The sequence below is a fragment of the Pimephales promelas genome, chromosome 25 (genome assembly GCF_988280905.1).
Source record: "Pimephales promelas chromosome 25, fPimPro1.hap1.1, whole genome shotgun sequence".
NCBI lineage: Eukaryota > Metazoa > Chordata > Actinopteri > Cypriniformes > Leuciscidae > Pimephales > Pimephales promelas.
The window spans coordinates 18,415,792-18,442,963 of NC_142793.1; the positions used below are offsets into that span (position 1 = coordinate 18,415,792).

The 27,172-nt window shown below is 37.0% G+C and overlaps 1 protein-coding gene across 2 annotated transcripts; it reads right to left on the reverse strand.

The window, feature by feature from the left end:
• Window positions 1-318: 318 nt before the first annotated feature.
• Window positions 319-21,549, reverse strand: atp2b1b (ATPase plasma membrane Ca2+ transporting 1b). 2 transcript variants are annotated; one of them, XM_089127624.1, is made up of 20 exons: window positions 21,407-21,549; window positions 16,822-17,238; window positions 13,547-13,744; window positions 11,462-11,719; window positions 10,514-10,639; window positions 10,191-10,409; window positions 8,816-8,959; window positions 8,469-8,683; window positions 8,131-8,373; window positions 7,339-7,580; window positions 6,594-6,831; window positions 6,257-6,436; window positions 6,090-6,177; window positions 5,894-6,000; window positions 4,576-4,767; window positions 4,271-4,484; window positions 3,979-4,190; window positions 3,790-3,897; window positions 3,457-3,645; window positions 319-1,915 (listed from the first exon to the last, which is right to left on the reverse strand). In XM_089127624.1, exons 2-20 carry the CDS (start codon window positions 17,009-17,011, stop codon window positions 1,577-1,579), a joined length of 3,702 nt encoding a protein of 1,233 aa, XP_088983750.1. In that variant the 5' UTR covers window positions 17,012-17,238; window positions 21,407-21,549; the 3' UTR covers window positions 319-1,576. The 2 variants fall into 2 exon arrangements, with proteins under 2 accessions (XP_088983750.1, XP_088983751.1); XM_089127625.1 differs by lacking the exon at window positions 21,407-21,549 and adding an exon at window positions 18,137-18,232.
• Between the last annotated feature and the right edge of the window lie 5,623 nt (window positions 21,550-27,172).

Consider the following 27,172-nt stretch of genomic DNA (forward strand, 5'->3'; position numbering starts at 1 on the left):
AAGAAACTCATCCAGGTGTAGAAAAAAATAAGTTAAAGCAATGACAGAATGTTCATTTTTGGGTGAACCCTTTAATTGAAAATGTGTATGACCATATTTATGCTATTATTTTTTTTACTTGAATAACTTGAATAAGTCACTAACAAACATAATGCTTGAGAAATAAGTATGTATATTTAAATATGAATATGAAGCAATGACATTTCCAATTTAGTTTAATGCACATTAATGCTATTATATCATGTCATAATGTGCCTATAAATGTGGAGTGTGTATTCTATAACCAATATCCAAATTAAAACCAATGATTAGGTTTTGCTAAATATGAATATTTTATTGGCAAAAACCATACACATACTTAAAGACTTTTCAAATGTAAATTAAACCACAATAACCATTTACATTTACAAAATTATATTCCATAAACAGATGGAAAACATCCATTCCCAAAATGGGAATGAAACTACTGTGAATAACAAAATTAACCCACAAATTCTCGCCAATTCTTTCCTATTTGTTTGCACTAATCTTATATTGTTTACACTTCTGCAACAAATCCTAAACCACATTCTGCTGAAACTTTATTCATATCCCCACATATTACCATCACAATATTTCATACAACAGCCTCTTGACTGAACCTCATAACGTAATGTGCTTGAGCCCTCGTCTTTAAGGAGGTGGAGTGGATCGAAGAAGATAAAAACACTTTAAACAGAAAATACAGTTACATTTTAGCATCGCCTCCCTGAATTACCACGTCCTTTCTTCATTTTTATTTGCTCAACTAAAGAAAGAAAGCATTTAATTCCCTTAATAACACCTTGGATGTGTCAATTTTGTGAGTACAGTTACTTTCCACAAAATAAGAGGCTCAAAATCATCTATAAAAATAAGGTAGGCTTATTGCTGCGTTCACGCCATCCTGTAATCGTAATTACAATATGGCAACCCGTGACGTTCTTCCAATCGGCAGTCAGGTGGTCCGCTTTGCAGACTCTGCTCTGGCTGTTTTGAAAAACACTCTGAAGGGAGGGTGGGATGTAATGCTTTCAAAGCTAGCTAGCTATTGCTAGCCGCTCCGAAATTGCCTACCCTATCTTTAACTGTCCTGCAGTACCCCTTAAAAAATGTTGAGGTATTGCATCTTTCCCATTTAATTTTCATCTTCTAGCTTTCTAAAAATCGAAATCAAAACCTATTTAGAGGCAAATAGTGCACCTTCAAAACAACTACATGTGAATCTTTTTTTCATCCAAAATGAGAAAGTGTCCAAAAACGTCTCAAAATGGTTTAACTATATGAACAGCCAATACATCATTTATCAAAATGTATAAGTAAACAAAATATAAAAGGGAAAGAATTTGAACAATTGAGCATTCCCAAATCGTACACTTTCCAGGTGTGCATGTAAAATAAAATCAAAATAATGAAACAACCCCCCTATGAAATGAAAAACAAAACAAAAAAACAAGTTTTACTACTTTTCCAGTTCACTATCAGAGGCCCAGAAGCCCTGACCTTGTCTTTAATGTGCCCTCGGTTGTTGGCATGGTCTGACGTAGGTGGTACTGGATTAGAGAGAGGTCTCCAGGCTGTGAAGGGGGCTTCCAGGAGTTGGAGGAAGGTCAGTTTTTGCTAGATCTTTGTGGTGATGGTAACCTCTGTTGTCGGTTGCATTATTGTTCTGATTGGGGGAGGATAACCCAAGAGGCAGTGGGGAAAGAACCGTGTTGCGTTTAGTAGGTGCGTCCTCCTCAGGGTCGGTGTCATCGATGAGGGGGATGGATGGCTCTGAATCCTCAATACGGAACTCTGGGTGGCTCATGAAGTTGTGAATGGAGCTGCGAGACTCCGGCGTCTCCAGGCCGTCATAAGGGGACATGGTATCCCGGAAAGCATTAACCACACGGATCTGAAGAAAAAGCACCAAAACCCAATGGAAATCAGAGGTCAATGAACTCAGAGAGCGAAACAACATAACCCTCCACCACCACCAACAACAAAATCCCCAATTGGGTGTTTCTTTAACATTTTCTGCACTTCAGGTTTAAAATATCAATTTAATGGTTGAGGTCAGTACGAATTTTTAATTTTTTTGAAAGAAGTCTCTTAGACTCATATTTTTTTTTTTCAAAAATACAATAAAAAATAACTGATTTCTTCTATTTTAAAATGCAATTTATTCTTGTGATGCAAAGCTGAATTTTCAGCATCATTACTCCAGTCTTCAGTGTCACATGATCATTCAGAAATCATTCTAATATGCTGATTTTTTGTGTTCAATAATCATTTTTATTATAAGCTATTTTTTAAGGATTCTTTGATAAATAAAAAATCAATTATTTTTTGTCAACTAACCATGTCAAACACTATACATATATTAGAGAAGTATTATTTAAATTAATTAAATTGCACTTCAGTGTCATTTATGGCACACCTCAAAATTATGTATTGTTTTTAATATCCTTCTGTGATGGATTATATTTTAATTCTCAGGTGTCCCCAGAATGTGTCAGTTAAGTTTAATCTCAAAATAGACCAGAGATCATTTACCATGTAGTAAATACCCATTTTTAAGTGGAAGCAAAAACGTGCTGTTTTCGTGCATGTATCTATAAATGCAAATGAGTTGCTGCTCCAATCCAGAATAGAATATTTCCAGCTCGTGCCTTAGATACTCTGACAAAAATAACAAAACATCTGTTAGGTTTTGATTATAATCTCAAGTTCAGGTGACTTCGTCATCATGAAAGTTCATTATTTGCATGCGTTTTAAAGCCATATCAGTTTAAACTTCTGATATATAGTTTTCTGAGTGCCCAGAAAGCTTACTATCAGACAGCAAGTCTCGTGAGTAATAAACGAATTCCTCTTTCGCATCTTATTGTGTTTAAACTAACAAATACACACAAGATTTGTCTGTGAACTAAAAAGCAGGGACATGGAGTGGATGGAATTTTACCACAGTTGTGTACACACACTGCAGACACATAATTATGTTAAAAAAAAATTATATATATATATATATATATATATATATATATAAAAGTGAATTTTGAATAAAAGGTTAAACATTTTTGGAATAAAATGGAAAGTTGACCTAAGGCTCATTTCATAGCTTGCATTTTATTTATCTTAAATACACAAATATTTTCATATTTTGTACATAATTTGTCTTTACCGTGTAATAATTTTATGATAGATTTTATATTTTAAGATTGAGAGTCTAGGACAGGGATAAAAACTAAATCTATGCATAGAAGGCATCTGAAAAGTAGAAGAAAGTATCAGTTTTGTGACCTTTGTGAATATACGTGACCTTTATATATTCAAAATATAAATTAAAAAATCTGTTAGCTTTAAAAAAAAATTTAATACTGGGACATAAAAGTGCCTGAAGTTGAAGAACCAAAAAAAAATACAAAACAAAGGAGTGAAAACTTTATTCAGTACCTGTGTCTGAATTCGGTTGAGACCCCTACACCACAAAACCTGCCCCCTTCTCATCTCCATCTCAGCGTGATCGATTTCATCCATGTCTTCCATCTCCTCCAACTCATCCTCAGAGATCTCCTCCTTCTGAGTGCCGTGACCAGCTGTCATCAGGAACTTCAGGCGACTTGTGGGAATGGTGGTAACCAACTATCAAAAGTCATAGGGGTTTTGGTGAGGAAAACAATGCATTTCAACCAGTTCAGTCATGTCATGTCAAAGTTCAGCAGGAGTTGTATAGTAATTGATTGGTTGTATTGCGCATGAGTGGCTTCTTTAAGAAAAATGACCTACCTGCCCCCAAAGAAGAGAGCCAAAACCGATGAAAACACACCACATCCACTGCTCAATAGAGAGACCTACACAGCTAAAAGGCTTCCCTCCAAACTGCACGATTACGATCTTAAAAAACAAAACCATGTTGGAATTCAGAGCAATTGTTGATAATAGACGCAGGCTTTTAGAGATTAAAATGCGACGTACCTGAATAAAAAAGGTCCCGAATACGATGGTGCAGAAGATCATGTTTTTGAAGATGCCGTCAAAAACGTTTCTCTCACCGTGGATCTTTCGAGCGTTAATCTCGTTGAAGAGCTGCATCATCACGAAGGTGTTAAAGACGATGGTGTAGTGCTCTGAAGGAGGAGCGTGAAGAGGAGCGTTCCTTCCGCTATCAATATCGAATATCTGCTCACCTGTGATAGAGGTAAAGTCAGAGACATATTAGCCGGTTTCCTCCAATTGGATGCTCTAAACATTTCGAGATGATGCTCACCAGCAAACAGCAGTGTGAAGATGATGGTTAGCTGATATACAGCATGTCCAAGGATGTTCTTCATCATAGTGCGGGAAATAAGGGGCTTGTTGCGGCCGTACGGTTTGCGCAACAGTAAAGCCTCATTGGGAGGCTCCGTCGCTAGAGCTAGTGACGCAAACGTGTCCATGATTAAATTCACCCACAGCATCTGTACAGCTTTGAGAGGGGAGTCCTGTGTATAAAAAGAAAAAAAAAACGTTTAAGGGATATAATGAAGTGGTACAAGAAAGATAGACAAAAGAAAGAAGGAGCGGTACTCGGACCTGAGTAATACAGGCTCCTGTGAACGCCACAATGACAGCCACCACGTTAACGGTCAGCTGAAACTGGAGGAACTTGGAGATGCTGTCATAGACGTTCCTCCCCCACATCACTGCCTTTACAATACTGCTAAAGTTATCATCTGTCAGGATAATGTCTGATGCTTCTTTGGCCACATCTGTACCAGCAATGCCCTACAAATGACACATCATTGTCAAAATGTATTCATTTACTCAACATTCATTCAATGTTCAACATTCATTCATTCTTTTTCCAACTAAGCTTGTTCATACTAATTTTGCGATATTGCATTACAAATGAAAGTGACTTTTGTGCAAGCAGTTCTTCATGTATCGTTACACTATTGACAATGGTCAAGGACCTTTGTTTGCCCAATAAATGTTTGTCTAATATATAATATTTATATGTTTAAAAATTAATTTATTATATTTATTACTAACTTCCCTAATGATTATCCTGGGGAATGTTCATTTGCACTTATTTCCCCATAAGCAAACATTTTACTCTATAGAAACACATTAGAGCCAGACCGATTTATCGGCAGGCCGATATTATCGGCCGCTATTAGGCATTTTCCAAACTATCGGCATCAGCAGTTATAAAATAAAAAGAACGAGACATACATTGTTTGAATAACAATTAAAAGAACATCCCCATCAGTTCTCAAATAAGTAACTCAAATAAGCATGACAAAATTTGTGACTATCATGTCCAGTTAAATAAGCCGAGAGTGAAGCGGAATTAGCTAGTAATAATTACGTTGTTGACTACAATGTGACTAAAGTATTTCTTTAATAGCGCATGACAGTTATAGCAATGAGACGGATCATCTCTCCTTGGCCTGTTATATTGAAAATGTATGTTTTACAATTTGCAGTATGACGATTGCTAAATTATGGCTCATCATAGGCTAACCACAATGCTAGCTAATGTGACAATAAAAGAAACAAGTTTCTTTTTAAAATGCATTATCAAATTATTTTAGTTAAAACTCATAAATAACTACAAATAACTAATGTTAGGGAAGTCTGTTAATGTTTTGTTGCGCGTTTCTGAAATAAAAAAAATATCGGCAGATATATCGGAATATCGGATTTTTAAACCAACAAATATTTGTATCGGTATCGACCTTCAAAATCCTTTAACGGCCGGGCTCTAGAACACATGGGATGAAACACTGCTTCATTTGCTCATTATTTTTGCAATATTCAGATTAAATTCGCAACATGGATTGAAACAGTGAGATTGTTTCTTTTATAGTGATGTGCTAGTCAGTTGTTTAAAACTGTAAAACCATACCATCGCAAATCCAACATCAGCTTTTTTCAGCGCAGGGCCATCGTTGGTTCCGTCTCCAGTGACAGCAACTACTTGTCTCTGTTCAGCAACGGTGCTATCAATTATACCTTGAAGAAACAGCAAAACATTTCAAATGCAGTCAGACTGTACTACGCACCACAGGTATTAGCACCAGTCCTGTTTTAAAATTGATTACCTTTGACCAAAGTGTGCTTATCAGTTGGAGAAGATCTTGCAAGTACGCGCAGTTTGGGCCAGACCTTGTCCAGGCGCTCCTGCTCAATCTGAATAAATGATGAGGCCTTTAATATCAACCTTTTATTTGAATGAAAAATGATCAAGAAGTTTTTTTGACCACCTCACCTCTCCCAGCTCATTGCGTATCCGCCTGTTAAACTCTTTGCCTTCAAGGCACAAGAAGTCATCACCGGTGTGGATAATGCCACACTTGGTTGCGATAGCTCGAGCAGTGTTAATGTTATCTCCTGTGACCATGCGCACAGTGATACCTGCTCTCTGGCACTTCTTAATAGCATCGGGGACCTGTGGAGATTTTACCACCCAGGGTTTAGGTGTTAACACATGCTGACTCACAGTAATGAGCACCTCAGCATGTCCTTGCTTTGTTTTCACTATCAAATGCACATTTTCCATGTATGAAAGTGGATGTAATAGGATTAAAGGTCATGTGAGAAATTACCTCCGGTCGAACAGGATCCTCAATGCCCACCACACAAATGCAAGTGAGACCAGTCAGGATATCAGCCTCATCATCCCAATCAGGCTCTCCATCTGAAACAGGGAAGTCCCTGTAGGCGAGGCAGATGGTCCTCAAGCCCTCAGAGGCCATGGGCTCAATCACCTTTTTCACCATATCATCCCGATCAGTGGGCTTAAAAACTCTAGCATCGCCATTTTTTGACAGGATTTTACAGCACCTGGGGAAATATTAAAGATTATAACTTGTAAGTTAATGAAACAAGTACGTAGTCTTGCATTCAAAACAGTTAGTATTACTAAGCTTTTGTTTGTGACGTTTCATTTTCATTTATTTTATTGTAAATGTGTTTACAGAGTAATTTTTGCTCCATTTATTGCATTCAGTAAATACAAGTGTTGATTTCTTTCAAAAACATAGACATATCTAAACCCGCGGTCACATTTAGCAGGCTAAATTAAGTAATTTCAACAGGAACCAGCCATATCTGTAATTTTCCATTAGGGTGAAACATTTCCCCATGCGTAAGTTTTTTTTCTCCATATTTTCTTCCTATTAAACTATTAAATGCGCCATCTCTTCCAGGAAAACCGGATCAAACATATTGATAACACACTGTATCAAATACTGTATTGAGAATGTTCTCCCCCCTAATAATACCACCTGTAACCATCTAGCAGTTATCAAATAATCTCATTCTCATCTGAAATATTAAATGCGTACTTACTTTTTCAGGAGGATTTCTGACGCTCCTTTGCTGAACATACGGTAACTTCCATCTGAATTTTTAAGGATGGTACTCATGGATTTCCTGACTGAGTTAAATGTGTATACTTTGTACAGTTTTTCCTCTGGATATTCAAGGCGAATGGCTTGGTAATCTTTCCGTAAATCAGTGGTAAACCCAAGCAAGGCACATTCAGTTTTGTTTCCAACTTGTCGCGGGAGACCACCCTCTTTCTCAGCAGCCTAGACAGAAAAAAGGGATTCATAAAAATCATGAAACCAAGTCTAATCTAACAAAAAATAGCTTACATCATATAAATCATGACAGAAAAAGTTTGAATGTAGTGTGGTCCAAAAGTCTGAAACAACATTGATTTATCTTTAAATAAATAAATTATATATATATATATATATATAAGGTTATGACATAAAATGAAGAAATGAATTAAACATAAATGAAGAAGACATTTCAATATAATACATTATAAAATATTATATTTAATCTATTATACTTGTTACACTTGTGATTATTTTACAGAAGCTTATGGAGTTCAGTCAACTCATGTGTTGGTGGCATTAAATCAAAATGGGTCATAATTAAAGTCACTCAAATTTCTAAATAATGTGACAATATAATTTGTAATAAAACAAATATTCAAATTAGAGTAATTATCTCCAGTGGTCAAATTTTTTTGGAATTCCACTGTATATTTAAAACTGTTTTGATGATAATTGCTGGTCTTTGAGGACTCTCTCACACAAACACACATTCATGCAAAATATAGTTTCTTACCATTATTTTTGAAGTATACGCACAGTTAACGCTGATGCCTGTGACGAGCAGATTCATGATGTTGCCAGGAATCAAATCAGGATCTGGGACCTTCCTGTAGTGTCTGTCTCCAATATACACCTGAACCACTGTCATTCTGTTCATGGTAAGGGTGCCCGTTTTATCAGAGCAAATCGCAGTGGCATTGCCCATCGTCTCGCAAGCATCCAGATGTCTCACCAGGTTGTTGTCCTTCATCATTTTCTACAGATAATGACATAGATGACTTCACTTCAGTACAAGCACCATTCGTATGAACAAGTTTGTCATTAAAGTTCTACAAAAGATGAACCACATACTTTTACAGAATAGGCCAATGAGATGGTGACAGCAAGGGGTAAACCCTCAGGCACGGCAACAACCAGCACAGTGACACCGATGATGAAGAATTTGACAAAAAACTGTATGTATATGGGAGTGCATTCTTTGATCCACGGAACCCCCTGGATCCAGAAAGTGTCCACCAAAAAGAGCACGATAAGAATGACGACTGTGATGCCCGACATTAAAAGACCTGGCAAAAAAGAAGAAAAAGAAAAAAACACCTCTATGAGTTGTGAAACATATGAATTGGACCAAAAATAATCTTAGTAACTTGCAAATTTGAAGAAATCACAGATTTATGTTTTGTTTTTGTTTTTTTTACCTGCTTTCCCGATTTGTACAGCTAGTTTAGTAAGCTTCCCTTGAAGTACCGATTTCTCTTTCTTTGGTAACTTGGCTTTTTTCTGCTCTTCTGTTCCATCATCACTGTTGAGGGGCTCCATCTCCACTGTGCCTCCATCCTTCTCTGAATGAGGCAGAAACCAAAAAGATAAGTTTAAAACTATGCAATTGCATGTAATCAAACTGTTGCTGAACTAAAATGATTTGTCATGTAACCTAAAAATGTGTTTTTTACAATTAAGATTCAAATTCATTGAAGTCAAAATGACTGAACCCGACCGAATGCGTTGCGCTACGAAATACAAAATACATGAAATAGCTTCATAATGTAACTGCATGTACAGTGTTTATTAACTTTTCTATTTTAATATATTAAGGGCCCAAGCGCCGATGGTGTGAGGACCCTATTGGAATTTTAAATTATGTTTTATTAACAAAGTTCGGGAGGAACACGTTTAGATCATTTACACGGGTGGAGAGCACACAGCAATCAATGATAAGAGATACAAATATATATATATATATATATATATATATTCAGCAGTCTCACCTCAGTCCATTGACAAATTAGCAGCATCCTGGCACATGATCTTTCCGAAATAATTCTAATATGCTGATGTGTATATGTGTATATGCTCAAGAAACATTTCTTATTATTACCAATGTGGAAATCAGTTCTGCTTAAAACTTTTGTGTAAACTGTGACACACTGTTTACTGTGGAGACCTACAGTATGTGGCTGCCTGTATGTGTTTGTATGTGGACAAGAGGAAAAAGTAGAGCTGTAAGGCCAAAGGCGGTAATCTTCTTACTGCTAATCATATCAATCTTATTACTGCAAAAGAGCGACTATTGACTGAACAGTGACTGCTACTTCTCATTTTTCCTGTAGTGGTTCTCAACTGGTTTTGTCATACAAAAGTGAAAATGTCCTTAATATTAAATGTGTGATTTTCGTGCTCACGTTTAGCAGTGTTTTGGCCAGCAACCCATCAGAACAGACATGCGGCACATTTAGCCTATGTCACGACCCACCAGCTGAGAACCCCTGATCTAAAGGAAATGCTATGATCTACGATTACAGCATACGTGCTCATACACACCTTTCTTTTTATTTGATGCCTCTGGCTTTTTGTCTGAAAAGTGACATGGATCAATCACATATTTGTGATATTTATAGATACAGATCATTTGGAGATGATGTCAGATTTTAGTCATGTATGTTTAAAATGATGCATCTACACAGTTCCTGGGCAACATTACAAAATAATAAATGCATTTCAAAAGTCTAAACTCAGGTAGAGCGAGGAATTATTTTGGAAATGCATTTCAGAAACTCATCTTGAGCAACATACTTTTCTTTTTATCTTTCTTCTCCTTCTTCTTCCTCTCTTTTTCTTTCTTTTTCTCCTCCTTCTCCCTCTTTTTCCTCTCCTTCTCTTCTTTTTTCTCCTCATCGTCGTCATCATCATCATCATCTCCGCCTCCGAGCAGAGTGAAGATGATTCCCGTCTGAGAGTTCACCCCCACCGCAATGACCAGCATTTTTCCGGAGCCCTCCATCACATGTGTGCCTGAGCAAACGGGATAAAAATGGTCATGCAATGGCCAAACTGCATCAGTCTTGAGCTTTTGAATTTTACGATTATTGTCACTTTAAGAAAAGCAGAGGAAAAACCTGAAAGAAGCATGGGGTCTTTATCCAGAGTTTTTTTGACATGGTCTGACTCTCCCGTGAGGGAGCTCTCATCAATTTTCAGATCGTTGCCTTGGATAAGTACACCGTCAGCAGGAAGGAGGTCACCTGCAAGCACAAAGGACAGATGGTGTCGTCTGAGACACAACAGACAGATGTTTGCAAGCCAAAAGAGAGGTTTTAATCGAGCAAGGCCGATGCAAACCAAAACGCAAGAACAAAAAACAGACTTAACATTATTTTTTTAAAGGAATAGTTCATCCAAAAAAGATGATATTGTCATCCTCGTGTTGTTCCAAACCAGTATGCAGCTTGTTTCCCCTTTATACAATGACAATTTAAAGAACCACAAAACCAGATCAGACTCTACTGAAGTTAGATCTGTGTGAGAATCAAACTGAAATGTCATAATATTGACTTCTATATGAAGAGTTCAGATGCAAAAGCCTCTAAGTGCCATTTGAAATTTTCTTCTTTAATGATGATTTTTATCAAACTTGTATATTTAAGTTCAGTGATTTCACTCAAATGGCAATGATAATTACCTATTAATTGTTATTTAAGTGAAATTACTGAACTTAAATATACAAGTTTGATAAAAATCATCATTAAAGAAGAAAATTTCAAATGGCATTTAGAGGCTTTTGCATCTGAACTCTTCATATATTGAGCACTTTTACATGCAGAATTAAAAAAAATGTCCTTTTCTTTAAGCTTGACAGATATGGTCACCATAGATGGTCACTTTAAGGCCAGAGCTGTATAAATATTCTTCAAAACTTCCATCTAACAGCATGTGAGTTTAAAGCAACACGAGGGTTGAGCAAATAATGAAATCTTGAATACATCCTAAAAATATATGTCTGACTCATTCTTAATTGTCTCATATATTAAAACAGTTTTGAATCTCAAGGGAGACCATTATTTTACCATATTTTACTTGTGCGATGTCTCCAACCACTATCTCGGATACAAGAATCTGAATGACTTGACCGCCTCGAAGTACAGTAAACCTCTGCTCTTGTTCGATGCGGCTCTGGAGTCCTCGGAATTGTTTTTCTTTGGTCCAATCGTTGAATGCTGTGACAAGAACCACACAAACAACGGACAAAAGGATGGCAGCACCCTCAATCCAGCCCGCATCCGCCTCACCCTCGTCCTCAGCTCCTCCAGCCGCCCTACCACAGTCTGCACCAATGTGAAAGTAACTGTAAGAAATAGCTACAATGGCAACTTGTGTATATATACTGTAAGTCTTAAATTATAAAATATAATATGTTACATGCACACTACCTTTCAAAAGTTTGGGTTTTTTTGCAAGAAATTAATATTTTTATTCAGCAATTCAATTCAGTTGTGACAGTTCAGTAGTGATTTTATAATGTTACAAAAGATTTCCAGTTCAAATAAATGCTGCAAAAATATTAAGCAGCACAACTGTTTTTTTTTTTTTTTTCATTGAAAATAATAAACCAATTCAGAATATCAGAATGATTTCTGAAGGATCATGTGACACTGAAGACTAGAACAATAATGCTAAAATTCAGCTTTGGATCACAGGAATAAATTAAAAAAAGAAAACAGCTATGTTAAATTGTAATAACATTTCACAATATTACAGTTTTTACAGTATTTTTTTTTTCAATAAATGCAGATGGTGAGCATAATAGACCTCTTTCAAATTCAAAACATTAAAAAATCTTACACGCTCAGAAAAAAAGGTACAAAAGCTGTCACTGGGGCTGTACCTTTTCAAAAGGTACACTTTTGTACCCAAAGGCTGCATATTGGTACCTGTGGTACATATTAGCACCTAAAATGTACCTGAAATGTACATATTAGCACCTGAAATGTACATATTAACACCTAAAATGTACACATTAGTACCTAAATGCACATATTAGCACCTAAAATATACATATTAACACATAAAATGTACATATTAACACTTGAAATGTACATATTAGCACCTAAAATGGACATATTAATACCTAAAATGTACATATTAGCACTTAAAATGTACATATTAGCACCTAAAATGGACAAAAGTCTACCTTTTGAAAAGGTACAGCCCCAGTGACAGCTTTTGTACCTTTTTTACTTTTGATTAGTGAATATAAGTCTGAAGTGTTAATTTAGGATCATTTCAGGTATTTTAGTTGCATGTGCAGCATTTGCAGGGTCCAAATTTAACATTGAGAGACTGACTCATCTTGAATATGATGCTGCAACTGACCCATTGGTATATGTCACAAACATGCAAGAACATAATTTATGTTGATGCATGTTTTTTCAAATAAAAAATAATACAACATTGGGGCCAGCACAAACCGTCTTTTGGCATTAAAAAACTACTGTCAGGATTTACTAAATACCCACAGTGAAAAATCAGCGATGAAATGGTGTGGACACGGCCATTTTTATGCCTGACCTTATTGCATTTGCATTTGTAGGACTTTCCTTTTTATCCGTAATATTAATGGGAGAAAAGTATTTAATGAATCATGCAACATGATTTATAAGGTTCGCGGTAATCAATACACTGGTAAATTAAGTAAATAGTCAGTAAACAGCATGCAGAACTTTCCACTCCCATTAGTGTTTTAATGAGATTGCAGTCTCACGTTAATCTGGCCCATGGAAGGCAATTTCATCGATTTTACACTTTTGCTCATAAGTAAAGGAACCCCTGCTGAAAATAGCTGTTAACCAATAAAAGATGTGTTTTGCATGATGGGACCAGAATGGGAAACGGTACACCAGCTCAGTTTTGATTGAAAACAGCATGACTATATCAGCTCTAAACCAGCTCTAATCAGCATTATGCTGGATTTTTCAGCAGGGTGTGCAGGACAGAGCTCAGATAAAATATTTTTTGGGTAAAACCAGAAGCCCTGGGTGAGCTGAATACATAATAGCACTACGTCACCTTCAGGCCATGTTACAATTTCAAATTCATTTATATTCCAGAGTACCACTGAGCAAGAGAAAGCTTAAAAGCCCTACGATACTCACATTCTCTCTCGCCATCAGGAGGTTTATAGAAGGAAAGGCCTAAGGATATTATGGCTGCAACTTCCAAAATAATTAGAGTCACATCCTGCAATGCTTCCCACACCAACTGAAGGAATGTTTTGGGCTTTTTGGGTGGTATAAAATTCTTTCCAAATTCATCTTTTCTTCTTGCAATGTCATCCGAATGACCACTTAACCCTAGACAAAGAGAAAGAGCAGGGTAAAATTACTTATTGCTATTATAGAAAACATTAATAAAGTGTAGATAATAAAAATGCTAAGGGCAAATAACCACAACACATATTGTATTTAGAATATTGTATTGTAAAAATTGATTTTATCTAACCTGATTGTATGGTTCTGATTGTAAAAATATTATACTGCCATTTCAGTCAAAGAGGATTTTCTAATTGCATAATTTAACACCCCTGCATTGATCAAAGATGAAGAGATTTCTGAAAGGTTTCTTTAGTAAGATAATGTTTGAATCAGATTTTACTTTTAGATGACCTAAACATCTATAAATCACACCTTATGGGGTATCCATGGCTACATTCACACTGTCAATCCATATCTGATTATTTGTGTATCGTAAAACCATCGACTGTCCACATTGTGTATTTTTGAACTCTTTTATTTTCTGAATAGCTGCATCAGTTTATATGGCAATGGCCTTGTCCTAAATGGCACACTTCATATGCACTTTCAGTCTTGTGGACTTACAATGGCTGCCGCGTGCACGTGCGCATGTCGCATTTGTCATTTTAGGTTTCGAAAGGGTGCGAGCGCCCCCTTTGCAGTTGATAGGCACCCTTGATGCACACTTTTGCAGAGACTTGTAAGAAGACTGCGATTGTTTAAGGTGCCAAATGCTGTCCTATTTACAAAATGACAATGTGTAGATGCCACGCTGGACTACTGTGTCTTATGAGGCAGTGGAGAAACGTACAAGGCTGGTGTATGTGGCTTTATATTCCAAAAATTGTATGTGGACTGACAGTCTGAATGAGGCTGAGGTTAAAATGTACTAAGTTTGCAATGATAAATCATTTTGTAAAATGACGGATGGATCAAGTTGAGTGAATCAGTCAATCCTCAAACTTGGACTTGGCATCTAGTTCTATTTTATAATGCTTGAGAAATTGACTTGGATTTGGAGAGGGTTTATATTTTGTTTTGTTTTTCATTTTAAACATAATGGATTCCAAAATATATCAAGCCAACCCCTGCGCAAGCAAGAGCACAGCCTGAACACGGTGTAATCCCTCTCTTCCCGCCCTTGCTCAATTGCAAAACGCTAGTCCTCTGTCCCCTCAAAGGTTTACCCACTGTTGGCAAGGGCAAAAATTAATGTAAACCCCATGCAGCAGGGCAGCGGCCAGCGAGATTAGTGTGAAGCGGAGCAATGAAGAGCCTGCCTCGGTTTGAGGTGAGTGAGATTACATGAGGTAAACTGATCTGGTCCCACCTGTCACAACTACAACTGTCTGTTATGGCTCATGACAAAGTTAAATATGTCAGCACAGGGCAGTAAGCCAGTGCAAATCGAACCAAACAATATAGATGGATGACAAGATAAATCTTGACTTAATGCACCAATAATCAAGATCAGATTGTTACAAGAGAGTCTTTCAAAACAGGAAGGCTGTGTAATTTATAATGCACATCCAAATCTTAAAAGAAAGAATCACAAGAGTAGTTGTAAACATATTTCACTGGAATTATCAAGGGAAACATAAGCTATCATGGTGTAAGACAAATGATTGGAGTTGAGTTTGTTGGGATATATGGATTGGTCTAAGCACAGAAGGAGATGAATAAAAACTTTGATGATAACCATGATGATTAAGTGACAAAGGCCAGATGCCACTTGCTACGCAAGAAAGGCAATCATTTCCAGTGCAGTGGTTAAACATATTTGAACTGACTGACACATAATAACTGAGATTTGACTACAAGTGTAAGGGAGGTTAATTAAACTTTTAAAGCTACACTGTGCAACTCTTTTAGTTTATTCTTAGCTAAAAACACTTAGTTCTTTCAAAAATATATGTGCTCATTAATATATATTTACTTCGTTTAAGTAATAAAGTATTCTCGCGAGTGTAAAATATGCCATATGCCAAAACTAACCATAACTATATTCTGATTGTCTGTCAATGTTTTTATCGTTCATAAGCTGAAAAAAAAAATCTACATGTGCTAGATGAAAATCCTCCCTAATATGGTCAAAAATAGGCTGCATAAAGTGGTCACCTGGAGCATGCAGACGAACTATACCTCATTACGGGCTGCATCATCCAAAGGAGATGCTGAGAGAGTCTTAAAAGCTAATATAGTGTCCTTGATCAAAGCTTTATGGTTCTTAAATGCTACGCACACAAGCAAATGGAAAAATAAGTTTGAAATGTCTAATGGCCTATTAGTTGTCGCATTTATTAAGTGTACAGTACACTTGTTGCAGAGACAATCTTCCTAGTGAGGCCTGAGGTTAAATGCCTTGCTCAAGAGCGAAATGGTGAGAGGTCATGGATCATATTCAACCAATGCTCAGTTTAGATCTATAGTATAATTAACCACCAGACTAAATCAGCCTCAGAGTCACTAAACTACTTGGTTTAATAAGACCTGTGGCTCAGCAGAGCTGAAAGTGATGTTTCTTTTTAGGTAGGCATGATATATCGGGACCATATCGGTAACTGGAAGATATTAGAGATTTTTTACATTTATCGTATCAGTTGGTATTGGATATTTAATTGTGCATGCTTATTTCCTATGCAATTTCAAGATTTGTTATCACAACATTTTTTCTTTTGTCAAATCAACTTAAATAATTTATTTAGTTCAGATAACTTATTATTTTGAGTTTCTGATGATTAAATCAATCTCCTTCATTGTATTAACTCACTTTTTCCAGTTCAATCAACTTAAAATTTTAAGGCAACCAGGTTACTTAATTTTTTAAGTTGAACCAACAATATTTTTTACAGTGTGTAAAAGTTTTTTTAAAGATCAACAAGTCATGGCAACGTGTTTTTCCATTACTTTATCAAAATGATTTGACCAATTTCAACTTTGTTTTTAAGTTACACAAAATTCATCTAGGCAATTTTTTAAAAAATGAGTTGAATTGACTTAAATAGCAAATCTGACAAGCACAGTAAATTTTTACAGTTTTCCAGGTAACCCAAATATGAAGTTATGCACAAAGTGGGCTTGTTTTGGAAATAACAAAAAAAGACAATACTATTGTCAGTTATTAATGAAATATTTACCCTCTGTTGGTGATGATTTTAACCTGGAGCAGAGTCCTTGAACATCTCCATAGCACTCCTGAATCTTTTGTAATCCATCTGTCCCTCTGAATTCCATGAGAGAGCGTAGCTCTTTGAGTGTACAGCCAAACTCTCCATCATGATTGGCCTCTGCCTTGTACTTCGACCCACGGAATGAGTTTCTGGCCATGGTCCCAAAGAAGCGCACCAATAAACTGAGGAGAAGTGGCTTCCCCTTGGGCAAGCGGTGACAATATCCAGACTTATTTCCTCAGGGATGCAAAAAGCAACTCTTTTGATGACAAACCAGGTGTAATTCGAATGCCATTTCCACTTGACTTTTTGGTGTATCTTCTCTCATCTTCGTTTGATTGGGGTCACTGAAGGTCAAATCATCAGGTGTGCACCGAGTTACATCTGAAACAAAACCAGAAAGCAAGTTCATTACATGCTCTATCATTCCAATGTCAGCTTTTATGAACATTTAGCTCCTGAAGCCAAATAAAATGTGATTATTTGTGTCCTGTCACAACTGCCAGATCCAGTGATACCACTGTCAATCAACAAAGGAAGTCACATCAAACCATGTGTCACTGTTAAATATGATGTTGATAGGTATACAAAGTGACATTAGGCTTTTGTAATGACCTTTCAGTGGAAAGATCCGTTACGTCTGCTTAAAGAGCGGAATGCTAAAATTAGTTCTGTTACATAAAACTGGCATCTCGTCTAGAAGAGGCCTGCCAAGAACAATAGACTCGACTCAAAAGTTCTGTTCAAAATACAGTGGGAAATAACGTTGTAGAAAACATAACTAAATGAACAGATGATCAAACCACTGTTATTTTGGCCTTATTTATACTACTATATTTTTCATTAACATTTTGGAAATAGTTTACGTAACAATAATAACTCTGAATTGAACAAACAAACAAATGAACAAACAATATTCACTGCAAATCGCCAATAAAATCAACGTAATTGTAAATTATGTTAGGATTTAAAGGCTGTTTGGAGTGACATCTAAAGTCCTCTCAAAGGTCATAGACAACACAATATGTTATCTTAAACATATCTGCAGTTTTAAGACTTTAAAGCACCTCATATTTCTTTAGACCTCAAATGCTTGGTCGCAAGATCAGTGTCAAATATGTCTTTTTTCCCAATTAGAGAAGAAAACAACAAAATCCAACCTTGACATGTCAATCAAAGGACTGAAATCATTATTTCACAGAAGCGCTAAACTAAAACCCACCTTGACAGTCGACATACTTCAATTCATTATCATTAAACAGACGAAAAAGTATATACTCACAGATTTGTTTCCATTCCTGCAACGAGACAAACGCAGCACCTTGACCAGCACAGTCAGAAGGTGCTGATTTCAGAGACTGTGTGACTCGCTGTCATGTACAATTACCCCAAACAACACCACAAGAGTCTGTGTTACAAAGCGACATGCCAAAAATGATCCTTTTCTTCAAATTATTTGACCTTCAGTTTACAGTCTTGAGGAGCACAGTCTCCATTAAAGGAAATGGCTTGCTGAATGATTATCTTAGGAAAGCTTCTTGCTTAATCTAATTAGACAATCCGTGGCAGTAGTGAGACACACAGCCATGGCTGCTGTATATATGGAAGAGTATCCACTGTTGAACACAGACAAACACGTTTACTCATTCCTAGAGTACCCACAATTCATTCAGACTTCTGAGGGAGCCGGATAGAGCCCAAGAGTTACTATTCTGTATTAAACAAAGAAGCTTTTATTCGGTACATTTATTTGGATCACAAATAAACTAAAGGGGAATTTCATAAAGAAACAGCTTGAATGTCACTATTTGAGGTTTTATACACAATCATTTTATGTGACGTCCAAACTGCTATTGTAAAATTAAAATCGGACTTTTATAAAGAATGTCCACACACAGCTGCACCTTCTTCAATGTGTCAAATTAAAATCCATATTTATCCATGCTGTGAATGAGAAGTGTGAGTCACATGCATCAGATGTGGATATTACTGTCTAAATGAAGGGAATAAGTGAGAAGTGTTAATGAATGAGCGTTTGAAAGGAATATCTTGTTATTTTACCGGACTTTAACTTAGAACATATCTAATAAGTTCAGTATTGTATGTTTGCTGTATGACATGAAATATCAATTTGACGTTCACATAACTGTCATAATACACTTTGCATAGATAAGCACACTGGCTAAAGTCTATTGGCGCTTTTCCATTATCAGTACCAGCTCGACTCGACTTGACTCAGCTCAACGTTTTCCATTGCAGACAGTACTGCCACAAATAATACCCGGTCGTCGTAGTGATGCCTTTCGTTCCTCGTTGCCCTATCAAGCTCTCGCTGGATCCTCTCTTCGGCAACCAAACTAAGAAAAGTCTGCACCTCCTCGTTTGACCACGGCGTATTTGCCATAATAATAGTAGTAACTATCTCTGGCCAAACTATTTAAAAACGTCTGGGATATTCTGGATACGCAGTGAATGGTGACGATTCTCTCTGATCAATAAGCAGTCGGCATTGTTTTCACGTTACATTTTAGTACCAGTTCAGCTCGCCTTAGCTCGCTCAGAACCTCGCCGGAGGTGGAACAAAAAAAAGTACCCGAAAGCAGGTACAGGTACAACTTTTACACAGTGGAAAACCAAACAAAGGCGAGTCAAGTCAAGTCGAGTCGAGCTGGTACTGTGTAGTGGAAAAGAGCCATATGTTGGCAATGGCTCTTCCATATTTAGGCCTATGGCAGAAACAAGAATAACTAGTGTTTTAAAACGGCTCAAAATAAAGTATCAAAAGCCTTTAAAGCTACACTGTGTAACTCTTTTAGTTTATTCTTAGCTAAAAACACTTAGTTCTTTCAAAAATATATGTGCTCATTAATGTATATTTACTTCGTTCAAGTAATAAAGTATTCTCGTGAGTGTATAATATGCCGTGAGTGTATAATATTATCGATAAAGACTGCGACAATGAGTCCAATTGGCGGTTGATATTTAAAAGGCTATTTTCGCGCTTTAAGCAAAGCAAATAACACACATTTCCTGCATTGCTGGTATGTGATGGTATTTTTATATGATGTTTGCACCCCAAGTTGTCTTTTGCAAAGCGAGTTAGTTAACTTTATCTTAAAGAACTTTTAAAGCAAAATACTTACGTTTTTTTGAGTGACAAATGTGTAAACCTATAATAAAAAGATAAATAGTAGTATGTTTTGTCGACATGAGGAAACCTCTCGAGCAGCTAACTGTTGCTATGGTAATCATTCATCACCATATGTTCGCTAGCGTCTGTGGATATTAACTTTGTGGTTACTTAAACAAAAAACATTGCTGAATTGTACATATTTTAAGACCCCCATCAACATTTTGGGTTACACTTTATTTGGTAATCCTTTATTTTACAGTGTCCTTGTTACATATTTCATGTACTTACCAAAATAATAATAGTAAATCATGCATAATTACATGCAACTACTAACCCCTTAACCAAACCCTAATCCTACCCTAACCAGCAAGTACATGTACTCATTACTAAATATATAAATAAACTCTAACAATGACACCTTAAAAATAAAGTGTAACCCTTTATTTTAAGTTGAGATAGTTACATTGTAATTACTCAAATAAGTAGCCTACTCAGTAATATTAATTAACTACACATACTTACAAGACTTATGGTTAGGGGTTTGGTTTAGGGTTAGTAACTTGTAATTATGCATAATTCACTTTTATTACTATGTGGTAACGTGTATGTCACCTTAAAATAAAGTGTTAACATTACCACATTTTGTTTTGACAACTCCAAACAAAACGGCATACATTGTTACCATTATGACATTCATCACCATAAAATTATAAACATATTCTACTATTAGTCTATTTTATTACCATAAAATGATAGATGCAATAAACATGCAATGACCTGAAGACAAATCAAACCTAAAGCTCATGGCCACCAACGCAGAAAGCATGATGCAGGAAGTTATGATTATGAAGTCATTGTGCCATCATGCAAAATCCTTCTGGCAACACAAACAGCATTGCGCGCAGTAATTGGCCCATTATTCTGTGTTGCAAGCGATATATGAGCATGAAGTTAAGGCTACAAGATCGAAGGAAGACTAAACGACAGTCTCTCAATCACATAACTCGACAGACGCACGCGAACTTTAACAGAAATAGGCCTTAGTATCTAAACATGTAATACTGCTTCACATTAAAAATCATCTGAGAGAAAAAAAAACACCATTATTTTTTTCTTCGTTGCAATATTTAGAAAGGGACGGAACACAAATGAATTTTCATAAAGAATCATATTTTGCTGTCAGAAAGTATAAAGCAGAACATAAGGAGGAAATCCTAAAAGCTATAAACGACGCGGTTTCCCCAAGCTAAAATCTTAAGATAACTTAGGCTATATTATAATAACTCCGATATTAACCGGAATCTGTTATCACTATTGCCATTTGATCAAAATGTAATTTGGTCCCTACAATAATATCTGAAACAGTCCTTTTATATACCGTATAATAATGCATTTTCATTATATCTGTGGGCTACTCACTTTGAACCGGTGCGCGTCAGTTCCACTTGGCATCAGTAGTCTCGCGCAGTGGATCTACAACTCGATCCGTAACGACCCGCCCACCGCGCTGGAGTCTGTGGAAGATTTACGTCAGCTCGGGATTTAACGCAGACTCCCATTGGCCAGCGCTTGTCCCAGGTACAGGTGTCATCCCTTGTTGAAACAGCTGTCATCACCAGCAAACAGCAAAGATAGGGCGATGTGATGGACAAGCGGGCCGTGATAAACTTGATGTATGATTATCAACAAGAGAGCCATAGTGCAGAATTATCTTATTGAAGCCTAGCTCCAGTATCCAGCCACATCTAATATAAGAGTGAATTCGTATTTTTGTCTAAAGATTAAGGATAGAGGCTACTTGAAGAATATAAAAATAAAAATAAATCTGAAAATAGTTGGAATGTGTTGTCCAATATAAGCCAAATAAGCATATAAAAAATCCCCTGTGATATTTATAATGCTAAATAGCCTCTTGGGATGTGTTGCTTTTTTGTTTGGAATGAACCAAATGCGCAGGCGATGCTCCTCGTAGGCTTGCACGCGAGCGTTTAACTCCACGGCTCTGTCTTAGGGACGGTAGAGAGCGTGACCTCGCTTAAACAGGATTAGCTATAAATAGTTCTGCCTATCCTCTACTCTCGCGACGCGCGCTCCATCGCTAAACCCGCTGCACAGTAGCTCAGGTTTGATTGAGCATCCATCCCTACCTCCACCTTTGCTATATCAACCCCTGGTACAAAAAAAAAAAAAAGACGAAAAATAAGAAATGTGCTTTTTTAATGTAGGCTAATTGCACTTTTGGTGTACTTAAAAACTTAAAAAGAGGGAATTGCTGATGGCCTAATATGATTAAACTAAAATGCTAAATGTTTAACACACTTAAGCACAGTTTTAAAAAAGGTACACTTTGTAATAGGGTAAAATTAAACGTTTAACTTTAAAGTACATTTAGATTCATATTTGAAAAATATTTTGTCATGTTTTAAAGAAGAAACGTTAACGTTACATGTAACCCTCCAGTCCCACTCACTCCCAAGGGTGTCCCCGGAATGGGAGTCGGCCGGACTAACAAGGACTTTTCGGGGGGTACAACTATTTCGACTGGCACGGCGTTGGCACGGTTTATGAATTTGTGGGTAGAATTTGCAAAAACTGAAGGCACGGTTTACAGATCTGAGAGCGCGGATAGAAACTCGGGGGTAGCATTAACGTTAGCTGCTATTTATTAATCCTTGAGCACGATTTGTTAAACCGAGGGTTAAAAAAACTGTTAAAAAAATCGTGAGTAACGTTATGGTTTATAAACTGAGCGGACGGATTGCCAAACTGTCAACACTGATTGTTTTTTTCCCCCCACGGACATCCCGGGCTCCGTAGCACAACACTGCTGTATAAGTCACATTAGAAAATGAAAGCAGTAAGTTAGGTTGTGTTGAATAATTATTTAGATGAGGCAAATTAAGCGCAATACTCACATTTCCTTTCTCGATGAAGAGTGAAGACTGAGAGGGTTGGCAGTTGATATTTAAAAGGCTGATTTTCGCACTTCAGGACAGTGACGAGTACATGAAGAACCAGCAAATAACACGCATTTCCTGCATTGTTGGTATATGGTACAAGTTTTAGATAGGCTGACATTATTCTTATTAAATTCTTTTCAGTACCCCCCAAACTATTCTTTTCATCTCTTTTGGGAGGGTCTAAGCCTCATCTAGGGGGGTCGGACCCCCCCCCCCCCCCAATACCCCCGTAATTCGAACCCAGCCTCTAGCGTCAGTTACATTGCCTCTTGTGGCCAGGTGAGAGGTACTACTACCTTGCCTCCATTACACCTACACATCTAAACCTCACTCTCAACTGGGTCACAGCACTACATGTAATGGGCCCTAGACCTGTTCAGAGCAAAATTTGGCTTGGGAGGCAGGCAGGCTAAGTGAGGTTTACATGCACAGCTCATACTAGTTGGCCTCTGTTACATACACATATTTTGGTGTGTTGACCAACATACCAAAGCAGATGTGAAATAGGCCTACTTGATTACAATTAAGTGTAGTGTTATTTGATATTACATTACTTCATCGCTTAAACACCTGGATTAATACACTTTCCCATTTTTTAAACCCACAAAATCTGCAACATGAGACCAGATTTTTCGATTTTCCCATAATGGTTAAAAAGTTGGAACAGCTAATCTGAGACTACTTACTATCTTCATCCTAACTCTAGTTTGTCATTCCGAACCTGTCGTTCCCCTCCCCCAGCCACGCCTCTGCTAAATTAGAGATCAAGCCAAATGTCTTTCCTGATCCAGGCCCTGCCCTCGCGTATCACCTCCGTGCCGCAATGACGGCTGATGATGTCAAACCCTGTCCACACATGGAGTCGAGTGTGTGCCTGTGCAGCCGGCGATACCGCGTAACATGATACTAAACGCACAAGGCATAACGACCATTCACGTGCACAACTGCTCGCTGTCATAGGATTACATTGAAGACACACACACACACACAGCAGGATTACCAACACAGTTCCACACAGACATAGCAAGATTACAGAAACACATAGCCTACAACCCCCTCTTCTTCCCCAACACAGGATACAGACTGCTGGATTAGAGAGACACAGATTCACATAGAGGGAAATTACAAAACAGTGCATGTCAAAAACTCTTTCAAATGCACTATTGAGAGTAGAAACACATGCATGCTCTAATAAGATTGTATTTCTACACCTAAACATGTTAAATACATACCCGTATCTGATCCAGATGTTGATTTTAAGTACAAAATAGCCATTTTGGTCGTTTGAGTGACAGATGCAACACTTTATAAGGGCCAACGTGATTCTGAAAGACAAGGGCTTGGGGTTTAATTGGCACCGCTGGATCGATCAGCCTCTGTTGGAGTGCTCACATTGAGATATTGAATAGCATCCTTGCACAAACAGAACGTAGAAGACACTAACACACCATCAACCTCACGCGCACACACAAACACACCGTCACAGAATAACCTCTCTAATCTTCTCTCAATGGTTTAAAGCCGCTGAAGAAGCTTAATAATTTAAGAGGAAAACAGCATCAGTGCTTTTAAGGACATATGCACAGAGATTAGCCCCCTTGCGCCACACTGGACAACAAAAGACACCCTTTCACATGACTGAACTGATGATGCAAAATGCATTTTGTTATCAATACGATAAAGTAGAGTGGGCAATATATCGATGTAACAGAGTTTTGCTCGTTCCACTTCTGTATGATGTTCAATATGTGTCAGAAAGGAATCGACTGCTTTTTACTGTACATTTGTCCATGTCATTAAGTACTTAAAGTCCCCCTGTGAAAATCAACCGTTACAGTTTTTTACAATCGCTATGATAATTGTTTCAATACTTTTAACAAATTTCCTAAACTTTTAACACACCTACAACACACAAATGGTAAAACGGTTAATTTCATGCTCAAAATCACACACTGTAAACTAAACTCCAACACTGATTTTCAAAAAAACAACAATACAATGACACAATTCATGTCTACCAAATCAGTAACATTCCTGCAAGATAACAAAAATAAATAGCTGCCATTTACAGTATTACTGTATGTGAAAAAACAAAAAAGCCATCTTACACTATCCTGGTATTCTCCATTTGGCCACATGTTCTCATCCACATCACAGCATCATGGGATGAATTTTGGCATTCCTTATCCACCCCTGGCAGTGTTCAGCTGGGATGTCTAGAGGGACATTTGGCCCTGTGGACTATGGTCAAAAACCTTCCATCTCCAGGCTAAGAAAGGGAAAGGGGAGTAATGGGCAAGGAAAAGGGACATCATCCTCTGATGGGATCAAACCAGGCCATGACTGCACTGGAATTGTGAAATGCATCAGTGTCCCGTATTTACAAAATTCAATCAGCTGTTTCTCAACAATAGAATAAAATACAGGGGATATATGTGTGTTTCAATTCACAATCTAAGCTGCTGTTTACCTTGACTTTAGCCTGTAAGGTTAGGTTTAGAACATGATGTTATCTGTTCTGACATATACAGTGTTAAAGCATTGGTAAATTTGGCTGTAAAAATCTATTGTTTTGGTCTTGTTTGAGCTTGTGTGTAAAAGAAGTTCAAGTAATTTGTGTTAATTATATGCATTTTGTGTTAAAGCAACAAGAAATGTGTTAATAGAGCTTACACAGACAGATGTAGTGCACATGTGTTAAGAGTTTTAGAAAAAATTTTACTTGTTAAAATCTGTCATAGCAATCGTAAAAAAAATGTAATGTTGTTTATGTCTATGTGGTATATTTACCATGTGCAAATGCATAAGTCACACCATTGCTGAGCACTTTCTCCTTAATACTGCACTGAACTAGCCTGACTTTGTCATTCTCATGATATTCTAGTCAGAAAGGGAGTCTGATACTGCTCCATAGGGCTTTCATTATGAGACGTGTCTTAACCGAACCATAGTTGTCAACAGAATTCAACTGCACGCACGTTGGAAGTAGTAAAATACTAAGTGTAAATTATTTTTGCGGGTGTTGTGAAAAGAATTTAAGGATTCGCAAAGTATTTGCAACCCCAAAAAGCATTTTTGAGAGAAACAGAAAAGGTGAATGTATATACGAACAAGTTCTGCGTTTAAGATTAAGATCTCGACAATAAAGCAAACAAATCTGCTCGCATTTGTCGGCCCTGTCTCAACTTTATAACACGGTTGGAGCGCGACTTGACTGATTTTAACAAATGGAGATCATCTGTCCATCATCGTATAAAGCCCGCCCTGGCAATTTGATTGGCCGGACGATGTCTTGTTTTCTGGGTTTAACAATATAGACATAGACAAATGCATTGTAAAAACCATTCAAACATTTTTTTTTTTGTTGGCACAAATGATATGCCATACACACTTTCCTGCCTTTTAAATACATCTGAAAGTTTCATGCATAAGCTGCTTGGCATATATGCATTAACTGGGCCACATCTCTCTTGTCCAATTAGTTGATGAATTGTATGTTGACACTCCATCCTGATAGGACTTGTTGACTGTTTCTTCATTAGGGAAGAAGTCCCTCTCTATTATTAATAGTTTAGCAGAGGCTTGTAAAGGTCAAATGCATTGGTTGAGATTTCAAACATGAATATCTGGATAGGATAATAGCACTGTTAGCCTACATAAAGAACACTGTACTTATTTTATAGGTAAATCTGACGTGGAGATGTTATAACCCATTATTATTATATTAAAACCAATCTCACATTGTGCCTTTGTGTAGAGTGATAGCTACTATGTTGTTGTTTTTTTTCTTCACTGGGCTAAGGGCATACTTTCATAGACCCAACTCTTCTTTGAACTTACATTTTAATCTTGTGGAATTTGTGGAAAGATGTACTTTTCATATCCTAAACACAACGACCATCTGCTTATATTGGGATATCTAATTTATCCCCTTCACCATTGGGTGGAAATGTGTTGCTTGGGATGTTTTCTACATGGTTTTCTATGGGAGAAAAGTTATCATCCTCCAGGTGGCGCATGGCTGAGAACAGCAACCTCCACGAGTACTTTAAAAATCTCAGGACGTTATTATTGGGTACCTTTATTCCCTAAAAACTATAATTAGTTAAACCTATTAATAGGGTTTTTTTTAAACCCCTATCAATAGCCTATATTAAAAGTTAGCATGCAACTGACCCACGAAAAGAAATATTTTAAAAATCCTTATCTTCACAACAACTTTGAT

Coding starts and splice junctions, on each gene's coding strand:
- atp2b1b (XM_089127624.1), bottom strand. CDS start 17,011: ATGGCCAGAAACTCATTCCGTGGGTCGAAGTACAAGGCAGAGGCCAAT. Junction 11,720..13,546: donor TCCTGATGGCGAGAGAGAAT/GTGAGTATCGTA, acceptor ACATTGGTGCAG/ACTGTGGTAGGGCGGCTGGA. Junction 4,485..4,575: donor CAGGAGCCTGTATTACTCAG/GTCCGAGTACCG, acceptor TTTTATACACAG/GACTCCCCTCTCAAAGCTGT.